The sequence below is a fragment of the Choristoneura fumiferana genome, chromosome 11 (genome assembly GCF_025370935.1).
Source record: "Choristoneura fumiferana chromosome 11, NRCan_CFum_1, whole genome shotgun sequence".
NCBI classification, from domain to species: domain Eukaryota; kingdom Metazoa; phylum Arthropoda; class Insecta; order Lepidoptera; family Tortricidae; genus Choristoneura; species Choristoneura fumiferana.
In genome coordinates, this window is record NC_133482.1 from 2661899 (window position 1) to 2673298 (window position 11400).

General features: G+C 40.2%; 1 protein-coding gene across 3 annotated transcripts; it reads right to left on the reverse strand.

Annotated features, from left to right (window-relative positions):
* Nucleotides 1-3608: 3608 nt before the first annotated feature.
* LOC141432491 (carboxylic ester hydrolase-like) lies at nucleotides 3609-9559 on the reverse strand. Of its 3 annotated transcripts, none has more exons than XM_074094078.1 (4): nucleotides 9349-9559; nucleotides 7495-7676; nucleotides 5378-6633; nucleotides 3609-4421 (listed from the first exon to the last, which is right to left on the reverse strand). In XM_074094078.1, the coding sequence occupies exons 2-4, from the start codon at nucleotides 7516-7518 to the stop codon at nucleotides 4211-4213; spliced, it is 1491 nt and encodes a 496-aa protein (XP_073950179.1). In that variant the 5' UTR covers nucleotides 7519-7676; nucleotides 9349-9559; the 3' UTR covers nucleotides 3609-4210. The 3 variants fall into 3 exon arrangements, with proteins under 3 accessions (XP_073950179.1, XP_073950177.1, XP_073950178.1); XM_074094076.1 differs by having other exon boundaries at nucleotides 3610-4421; nucleotides 7495-7795; XM_074094077.1 differs by lacking the exon at nucleotides 9349-9559 and adding an exon at nucleotides 9056-9297 and having other exon boundaries at nucleotides 3610-4421; nucleotides 7495-7795.
* Nucleotides 9560-11400: the final 1841 nt, after the last annotated feature.

Below are 11400 nucleotides of genomic sequence, written 5' to 3' on the forward strand. Positions count from 1 at the left end.
CAGTTTTCAAGAAGCGTCCCAGATTTGTAAAACTTTTTAATGTACGAGTATGTATTATGTTTAAAAATTCGTGTGCCATTTGTTTCCTAAATAGCACTTGGAATATTTCTAGTCTGTTTTGTGGTTTTCCAACTTCAAATCCTTTATCTTTAAAATTACCTACCTCGACGTTTCGACCACGTTGCAGTGGCCGTGGCCACGAGTTGACGAACTGTATCTGTCAATAACAGAACCAGATTACCCACTCATTGTAAGCCATTGGGCCAATTAGTTCTGATTTACGACCTGTTCCTGTTTAGTGAATTGCTTCATTATCCTGTATTCTCCGCCTAAGTTTATCGTTATGTTTGTATGGGAAACGATAAACGATTAATCTCTTGGACTTTATTTGCACACTTAGAAGTAGTAAAAGTAAAATATCTCAACAGCATCGCAAACCCGCAAAAAATAAAAAAAAAACCGGCCAAGAGCGTGTAGGACACGCCCGAAATAGGGTTCCGTAGCCATTACGAAAAAATTAAGTAATATTTTTCTAAGGATTTCGTATTTTGTACGGAATATTCCAAGTTTAGGTATATTTTATACCTTAGGCTGCTATTTAGTCATAAACTAGTAATAATTCTCAAGAAAACTTAACCGTTATAGTTTTATAGTTAATTTTTTGTTATATATTTTTTTACGCTTTTTAGTGTACCTAAGAGATCTAAGATATAATAGTTTAATGTCAACTGGCTCATCACCTTTTACGTTCAATTGCTTTTTCCGATGCAGAGACGTTCGTAATAATTATCTTGAGAACACATTGGACAGCTTGGTGTAGGGTACACGCGCCTCGGAGTGGCGAAGATCCGAGTTCGATTCCCGGCTCCAGCATTTCTTTTCTGTGATTTGTCAATGAGTTCTAATTACACAAAGTTAATAAAAACGATACCTAATGACTTAAATAATTTTAGTTGAAAGGTTTGGCAGCTCAGTAATGCTATGAGATACAGAACCACAGCGCTGATTTTCAGCTGCAGTCAAATAAGTAAAATCCATACTAATATTATAAATACGAAAGTGTGTGTTTGTGTGTATATTTGTCCGTCTTTCACGTCGAAACGGAGCGACGGATCAACGTGATTTTTGGCATGGAGATAGTTTGTGGGTCAGAGAGTGACATAGGCTACTTTTTATCCCGAAAAAAATGCACAGTTCCCGAGGCAATAGCGCGCGATTACCGAATTCCACGCGGGCGAAGCCGCGCGCAAAAGCTACCAGTTCCATATTCGAAAAATGATTTATGTTCCATATAGTTCTGTACACTACTACATCCAAGAATAACCCATACTTTTGCACTCAGCCAAATCTAGCTGTCAAACATGACCTGAGAGATGTTTCCCGAACCGTTGCACTAGGATCTGCTGCCAAGTTCGAAATCCAAACTTCGTATTATACCGTCCCTCTTACTCTCCCGTTAAATATAATATCCGTGAGCAGGACGGCCAAATACGAAGTTCAAATTTATAACTTCGCGAAAGACTTATATGAATACGCAAGGGAAGTTTTAGTTGCACCGACCATCATAAATTTCTTTCTGGCTTGTATCCAGAAAGTTAGTGACGTTGTATATTTTATTGTAAGGAGACTGCACTTTTAAATTACATGGAATAAATCTAAAACCGTCCACTTACTTTTTTAGGGTTCCCAGGACCGGCTATAGCTATCTATACTCGAGTCCAAAATTAGGCGAACTAGATTGACAACTGAAAAAGTTACCAGACATTAGCCAGACATAGCAAAAAAAAAACAGGCATGGGAATATGTCGATACAAATTTGTCGATATAACCTTGTGTAGGTAGACGCGGAATTAAGATCTTTGTCTCTTTTGGATTTGGACTTTATTTTCATAGCTTTAGGCCTGAAAACTACACAGAGGAACAACAAGTAATAACGTAACGAAAACTTCACAATAACGAAAATAGTTCCAACTATTAATATTAACTATTTGCATTCCATTTTTTTAACCGACTTCAAAAAAGGAGGAGTTTATCAATTCGGTTGTATGTTTTTTTTATGTTTGTTACCTCAGAACTCCGTCATTTATGTACCGATTTGAAAATATTTTTTTGCGTTCGTCTAGAAATGTCTTCAATTAGGTCCCATAAGCACCAAATCAGAATCTGATCTTTGGATCTTAAGGAGCATTACCATAATTTCTGCTTTCCCGTTATGTTCACTTTTTAGGGTTCCGTAGCCAAGATGGCAAAAACGGTTTAGCCATGTCTGTCTGTCTGTCTGTCTGTCCGTCCGCGGCTTTGCTCAGGGACTATCAATGCTTGAAAGCTGTAATTTTGCACGAATATATATGTAAACTATGCCGACAAAATGGTACAATAAAAAATTGAAAAGAAATTTTTTTTAGAGTACCTCCCATAGACGTAAAGTGGGAGTGTTTTTTTTTCTCATCCAACCTTGTAGTGTGGGGTATCGTTGGATAGGTCTTTTAAACGATTTTTCGATTCAGTGATTTGTTTGCAAAATATTCAACTTTGAAGTGCAAATTTTTATTAAAATCGAGCGTCCCCCTCCCCCCCTCTAAAATCTAAATCGGTGGGTGGAAAATTTTGAAAAAAATCTAGATGGTAGTAAGTATATCAAACTTACAAGGAAAACTATAACGGTTAAGTTTTCTTGAGAGTTATTAGTAGTTTAAGAGTAAATAGCAGCCTAAGGTATAAAATATACCTAAACTTGGAATATTCCGTACAAAATACGAAATCCTTAGTAAAATATAGTTACTTAATTTTTTCCCATAATGTCTGCTTTATTTTCAAATCAATGTTCTAAATGTAAAAGGTTTAATTGCTTGCATACTTAAGTACTCTTTGATAACATAAATATCTTTCTATACCTAATATATGTAAAATTACTGGCATTCAAGATAAAAACCGCTGAACCGATTTAGATGAAATTTGAAGACCATGATTGGACACATTTTGGGAATAAGACTTTTCTGGAATGCCAACGTTAGAAGGCGGATATTTTTAGGTTGCAGAAATTTTGAGAATAAGCACTTTCTGAAAAGCGAACATTATACAAAAACTGACATTCTTGGAGACAGGCAATTTTAAAAAGCTGACATTTTGAGAGGCTGACATTATTCAAAAGACGTGTTGAACTGTTGACATTCTGAAAAGCAGACATTTTGCGAAAAATACATTTTAGGAAAACGGATATTTCAGGCCTGAGCGGTTGAAAGTAAGCAGTCGATATGTATGTTCACGATAACGTTCGAATATCAAAAACTTTTTCCAGCCAATACGATAAAAAGCGATTTTCCACGCAGATTTCGAAGGATAAAGAAAGTTTTTTCGAACTAGTGTAGTGAAAAATAAATGGCTACAGGTGGGTATGTTATGTAGTTGTATCCATCTCCGCAGGGGTGGAAAGTTCTACCGGTCCGAGAACACATAAAAAAATATTTTTTCTTTAATTAAGAATTTATTTCGATAAAGGCCGTCCAACTTGCACTTGACGGTTTTTTTATAACAGGCATGAACAAAAAAGAGAAAATAGAAAAGAAAACTATTTATTTCCGGCCAGCTATCCGGTTGCCGGCGGCCTGTCTTTCTTTCCGGTTTCCCCCCGAATTCTTTTTCGATACAAACTTTTCCTCCGGCGGCGACGTGATCGGAATTTATAGTTTATCTGTGGAAGTTTCTTCCTTGCCAGTGGACATGAACGTGTGTTTGTCGTTTATTTCATAACGCTCATCCAATTAGAACAATGGAAAAGTTCGGGAAAATATCAAGAAACTATATACACGTAAGACTTTCATGAGACAAACTTTGCGAACTGGTTTGCGATTGTAAAGGTTACCATAACTTGCATTACAACTTTGTTTCAGGAAGCCATCATTTTTTCACCAAGAAAGCCACTGGGACGTTTTGGGTAAATATTCAGCATTTTTGCGGCGTTTTTCTTTCTATTAAAAAAGAGATGATACCAAGGGTTAAATTTTTATAAAAACTAAAGACAACACCCATGCTAAATCTAGTGATCAAAGGCTAAAAGACAGGCGAAATATTGCTAGATGGCGTTAGAGTATCGTGAGGCTTTTCTCTCTCAATTCAACTTTCAGATTATCAGTTCAAATATGCAGGCATGCTCCTAAAGATTAGTAGAATAATAACTCAAATTAGACAAAAAACTTTATGAGTACAACTGTCAAAAAAAAGCACGCCACAAGTACCCAGGGTCGACCGGTTTGATAGGCCTCCTGTACTGGCTATAGAGGCTGTCCCAAAACACCTTCTGCTCCCAGTGGGGTTCTTCGTGTACTTCGAAGTCCTTGTCCATATAGAGACAGCTGACGTTACCCGGTCTCACCTGGGGCCAGAGAGTCGGGAGCAACTCGGTGGGGGCTGGTGTGGGGTTACTGAAAGAAAAAACGTTTTAGAAGCTTTCATTTAACTTCACTTGTATGCAGCCTGCATACAACTGCCCGGGCATTATGAAAAATGACCGATTTATCAATTGGTCTACAACATGTATATTAACACCCCTATTTTGCGTCGGAGTGTAGTCGCTTCCCGCCGTCTGTTCATCTGTATGCAAATGTACGCTTAGATCTTTAATTTACACCAGACTTTAATGCATGTGGTTGTCATCAATAGATAGAACGATCCAAGAGGAAATTGTATACGTCGGCGGCCGATCGTAAAATCCGCCAGATCACTAAATTCCTAGGCATATCGTGAAATGGCGCCATTTCATGATAGGCCTAACAGTTAGCCAGGCATATCACGATGGGCATGCGAGAAACAATACGGCAGATCGATTAGAGAAACGCATTCGTCGATATTCCAAGCATACTGGGCACATCGTAATATGCCGAAGAAAATAAAAATTTAGGTACGACGAGCGAAGCGAGGAGTGGTTAGTATGAATTGTGACCAGAACGCACGAGCCGAGCGAGCGAAGCGAGCGCGCCGCGGCAGCGGCCGGCGAAGTGCCAGAACCGATATGGCGGCGTTTCATGATATGCCTAGGAATTTCATGATCTGCCTAAATGTCACTATGCCTATCGTTAAACGGTGAGTTTTTAACGATATGGCGGATGTCCCTTAGCCAATTCATGAAATGGCGGCATTTCACGATATTCCTAGGATTTCATTATCTGGCGGATTTGACGATCGGCCGCCAACATATATTATATAACTAGCAATGCTCTCTGGCTCCACGTGTATGTGGTTTTGGGGAAAGGGAGGTGAAAAATATAAAATGACCATCTTTAAATATACTTTCTTAATGTTACGCCGCTTGGAGAATGAAATGATTGGTTATTTGAAACGTGTTGCAGGAGATCTGGTCAAGAAATAGCAAGTCACTAACCCAAACTTGACGTAGTTGGCGATTAGTTTGGCGACTCGGTCCACCGCTAGTCTATCGGCCTGGCTTCTCACTGGCTTGAGCAGGATGGCATGCTTTATGATGTCACCGTGACCCGCCACCGTGATGTCCTCATAAAACTTCTCGTAACTTCCCATGTTGCCTTTATATGCAAATTCCATCAAGTAGACCGGGTTGCCGCCCTTAGCGTGCATCTCGGCTGAATTAAGCAGTGCGTCCAAAATAAATATATCCCCAACAAACTCCAAATATTTAATTACACTGTTATCTCCTACAGTATTGTTGCCAAAATAGAAACTCTTTAGGTTCTTAGCTACTTCTTGTTTTATCTCATCCGTGTCAAAGATAAGATCTGCTGGCATGAAGTCAAGAAAATTCGTTTCCAGTTTGTTTTTGTAGTTTTCAGTGTAATATTCTTCGCTTTTCAGGAACAGGCCTTCAAGAGCCGAGAAAAGGAACATGATTGGTACCTTAGAATAGTCTTGCTTGGTCAATATCTCGAGGGGTGGTTTCGATAAGAATGGTTTTGTGCCGTAGAACTTTTTTTCGACACATGGTGAGAAACCGAACGTCATATCGGTAAAGTTGCTGTAATAGTCGAAGTTGGCTACGCTTAGTTGGTCAGAGGGTACGTGTTGGAGATAGCTGATCAAACTGTAAAGACGTTCAGATATACGTTCGGGGAGATGTAACGATGCCGCGAAGTTCAAGGCTGTCTTTATGGGGTCAGCGTCAACTGCCCAAACAGACAACGCAGATGCTGATTCTACAATTGCTCTGTGGAAAAGTCCCTCGCTTGTTTTTGACAAGACGTGGAGCTCTGTTGACGCTCCTCCTGCACTCATGCCATACAACGTTACTTGCGCAGGATCTCCTCCAAAATTCTTAATGTTCTTTTTAACCCATAACAGCGCTGCTCTCTGGTCTTTTAGCCCTGCGTTTCCTGGTGCTTCGTCTATTCCCAAGCAGAGGAATCCAAGCGCTCCGAGCCTGTAGTTTATCGTAACGACTATGATGTTCTGCTTGATTAAAGGACCGACTCCCCTGGTCTGCCCTTTTCCTATGATATAGGAGCCCCCGTGGATATAGACCAGGACGGGAGCTAAGCTGTTCACTATTGTGGTTGGGGTGAAGACGTTGACGATGAGGCAGTCTTCTTCGCCGGAGCCTCTTTGAGAGCATTCCACTGTGCGATTTGCGATAAACACCCCATCCCATGGGATTGGTGGTAAGGGAGGCTAAGGAGAAATAAAACTCATTAATGTTATATGTATTTAACAATATATAAAGGAATTCCAATTGTTTATGTACTCGTATGTGCTTATACAACGGTTGATAAATTTAGACTTGACCGTTAAAAGTTATTGCTCAGACAGAGCATTGGAAATCTAACTTCTATTCAAACAAACCCAATCTGCTGAAATATCTCAGAAGAATTGGAGAACACCTGTCAACACCTCTACTACAGAATAACTAATAGTACCTACTACTGCTACTTGATGAACTGAACTATTACTCTATCTTACTTGATGAAAAGTGCACATGACGCCAAAGGTGCATCTCACTGGTTCAGTAACAGGTTATTCAAGACTTGAAGAGCCTTAGGTTGTATCTTTCTGGATATACAGACGATGGGAGCAAATTCCATTTCTTAGCAGTTCGCATTAAGATGAAGCGAACCGCTTCGCACGTACCAATATAGTACTAACTGCATAAGAGTATTATATGGCGCCCACCCCACGCCTGGATGGCCGTTGGTAAAATAAAAATGGAGGAATTAAATCATATAATTCATCATCATCATCAACATATCAGCCGTAGGACGTCCACTGTTGGACATAGGCCTTCCCCATAGACCTCCATTTGTTTCCAGTCGTACCTAACCAAAATGCTCGGGACTCGTGGGCCTTCTTCGTTTTCCTGTCGATTTACATGAGAAAGAAAAACAAAACCGATCTTTTGCTTCGAGTTCCGAACGACATTAACAAACTAGTTTGAGTGTAATTAACGCAAAAATGAAGATAAAAAAGTATAAGAAACATATTTGAGAAGCTTTTGTGAGGCAAGTAGGTAATTAATTACGTAACTAACTTACTAACCTTGAAGCGTCGTTCATAGGTCATAGGCGCAGCGTACGGTATTCCAAGGAAGGCGTAATATTCGCCTTCTCCCTCGTTCACTAGACGTCCTCTAACGAGTCCGGAATTTGTGACCACATCCTTAGTACCAAGATCGAGGGTTGCCTTATCCGGAACATTTATATTTACCGCCACGGAATATTCTAGAATAATTAAAATACACAGCGACGACCGCAACATGTCGCTTTCAGCGTGGTTTGCCGACAATGGATTATATTTTCATTTCATAATAAAATTCGCTTTTAATTTGTGGACCGACCATCTGCGAACAGTTATTGTTTATTGCAACAAATGATTTATTACGTTGCGTTCCGCGTATTAGGTATTAGAAGTGACAGCACATGGCTACTACGAAACTCGAAACTCGAAGTTCGTGTCGTGCGGTCCCTCTGACACTTATACTATTTAATACGAGAGCGAGAGGGATCGCACGACACGAACTTCGAGTTTCGAGTTTCGTAGTAGCCCCGCACGAGTGGCACAGTCATCAGCACCAATATTTGACACAACAAGCGTGCATACATATTTGATTCGACTCTATTTCTAAGAAGGACGTGTCAGACATTTTTGCACGCTCCGCTGTGGCAGATATTAATGCTGGTGACCATACGTCGCACTCCAGCGGGCATTTGGTAAGGTTCACAAATCAATTTTTGAGTTGTCATAATAAAGTATTTGTAGGGCAAGGTAGCCTAAAGCGAGTAAGCGCTTTTACACAGTAGTAACAATTTTTTTTTATTAGACTGGATGGCAAACGAGCAAGTGGGTCTCCTGATGGTAAGAGATCACCACCGCCCATAAACATCTGCAGCACCAGGGGTATTGCAGACGCGTTGCCAACCTAGAGGCCTAAGATGGGTTACCTCACGTGCCAGTAATTTCACCGAATGTCTTACTCTCCACGCCGAAACACAACGCTGCTTCACGGCAGGATTAGCGAGCAAGATGGTGGTAGCAATTCGGCCGGACCTTGCACAAGGTCCTACCACCTGCAACCTGCACATTAGTGTCACTTCCACTCGGACGCCATGGTCGCGTATTGGTTAAGCTACATGCAACAAAAGATTTTCGGTGGTTTTACTAAAAATCAACAGGATAAATGTCTTCTGATTAGTGAATAATGTTTATAAGTATTCTGATGTAACTATTACGGTATCATTTTATTATTATTTAACTCTGAAATGAGATAAAAAAACCGGCAGATATTACTTTGACTTTGAAGTTATTATTACGCAATAAAAAGTGTGCTCTTGGGCAAAGCGGGTTTACGGCATCCGGCCAAACCACTATCCGTTTCATCTCTAATTTGGACCCCTGGTTACTGGGCCAAAAACATTGCAAATAAGCTTAAGAATAATCCCTTTCAAGGAATATGTCAAGTTAGTTACCAGTCACCTTGTATACCGAATTTCATCTAAATCGGTTCAGCAGTTTAGACGTGATTGAGTAACAAACATCCAAAAATTTTCACAAACTTTATAATATTAGCAGGATTACATAATTACCTATTTATTACCTTTACCATTTTGAAAGACGGTGCGATTCGGAACTGACTCTAGCGGGTATCACTATCAAGTCAGAAAAAATGAAAACACCAAATCCTTGCCATCATCATCGGCCTAAATCCGTCTGAATGAGAACCGAGAGCTTAGCCCATATTAGTTCCCACGCGGGCCAATGCGGATTGAGCACTTAACATACACCATAAAATTGCTTCACAAGCAAACCAGGGCTCGAACCCACGACCCTCTGGAAACAACTAGGCTGCTACAGCTCTAACACAAAACACTACAGTTAAATAAAATAATTACGTACCTTGTGAAATACGCTGTAATTTTGCTTTCGCTCAGCGACCATCTGTCAACGTCAGGATACTTCTGTCTTTAGATTAGACCGATAAGGTTACGACCGCGATGGCGTAATATATTTTATCAATTTATTACTTTATTCAAGATGAAAAAGGAAGGTATGATTATGTGCGTCGCATCGTGCTTCTGCACCGGCCCGGTATTATTGTTTTATCTTGTTACTTTGTTGATGTGCCTAAGAAACATTTTCTTTCTCTCTCTGTCCCCCTCTCTCTTTCTTTCTTTCTAACATCAGCACAGCAGGGCTACTACGAAACTCGAAACTCGAAGTTCGTGTCGTGCGGTCCCTCTCGCTCTCGTATTAAATAGTATAAGTGTCAGAGGGACCACACGACACGAACTTCGAGATTCGTAGTAGCCCTGCAGGTTCTTTCCAGCGGCACGGCCCAGCAGGGCTACTACGAAACTCGAAATTCGAAGTTCGTGTCTTGCGGTCCCTCTCGCTCTCGTATTAAATAGTATAAGTGTCAGAGGGACCGCACGACACGAACTTCGAGTTTCGTGTTTCGTAGTAGCCCTGCTGAGCTCTGCCGACTTTTTTTTAATTTTCATCACACTTGCTCGTAAACAGTGTTGTAACATGCAGGCTACCTTGATTGCAACCCCCCAAATAAAACCCTCGACCTTAATGTGCTTGTCATGAAACCCGTGGTCGGTAAATGAGTCATTGCGCGTACTAATTTTCATGTCATGAAGCCCAAGGTCGGTAAATGAGTGTGATACTGCAAGGTGTGCAGGAGCGCGGCGCGCGCACGTCGCGCACATGGTCAGGCTGGGGTAGGGCAGCGCGGAGGCTGGCGCTGCCAAGAGCGTAGTCAGCGGTATCGGCATTTTTTGTAATGATGTGATGAAAAGCATTGTATGTCGCACGGGCGGTACTAGAATTACGAACATCGACTCATTAAAGCCCTCAGTCTTCGACTTCGGGCTTCTAATAGACTCTCGTTCGTAATTCCTTGTTTACCGCCCTTAAGACACTATGTACTATTACTACCAACATAACTGGCTAAAACATTGATTTAATTTTTAGGGGCTGTTTCAGCACCCATTGATTTGACGGATAAGTGTGATGCTGTTGCTGTCTCCGTCTATTCGAACAAAACAACCAGAGACGGCATCACATTTATTTGTCAAATCAATTTAATCAATGGATGGTGAAACAGAGGGTTAGTCTTAAATTTCTTCTAACCAGTGTAATGTGTCACTGTGTGTTATAAATAAATTATTTTCTTTCTTTCTTTCGAATGTCACGAATAAATGTTTATTTTCTATCATTCTTTCTTTCTTAATTCATTAAAAACCAGTACAAGCCGTAACAACCCACTTCCTGCTTCTATAAATATTCTAAACCGAATACGTTTCCGGACTTCCGATGATTTACCTCCTTATAAACAAGGAGATTCCACATCCAGTCGAGTTCCTGGCGGCCGTCCAAAATCTAGCTTGTGAATAGGTTATACTTCATTTCATGTAACATACAACTTGACGAGGATGTCAAAGTCAAAGTTAAAGTTAAAATATCTTTATTCAAGGGATTCGATTTGTAGCATTCGAACATGGCGGATGTAGACAATATCTAATTTTGCTATTTCTGTTTCTTTGGGTAGTTGAAGTATAATTTTGATAGTGTTTTATGCGGCGATTTACCTTAACAGTGAACAGTGATCACAAAATTCTATATTTCTCTCGTATCTGACATTTTTTAATGCGCAAGTTGTGTCCACGTGGTTTCTGGATTTTTTTGCTATCAAGTTGCAAAAACTACAACCACCGTACAACGTCCCTCTCAAAGAGAGTGTACTTTGACACTGGCGAAATTGTCCTATTAATTAGGACAGAAAAGCCATATTTTAAAACAGAAGAAGATCTTTATTCAACTTAATTTTAACTAGCATTTATGAATCTAAAAAATCTACTACCGATTCGGAAAAAATCCGAGAGAAACTCAACGAGGAGATTTTTTCAGGTCTACAATATTGAGTATTTGATGGCTTACACA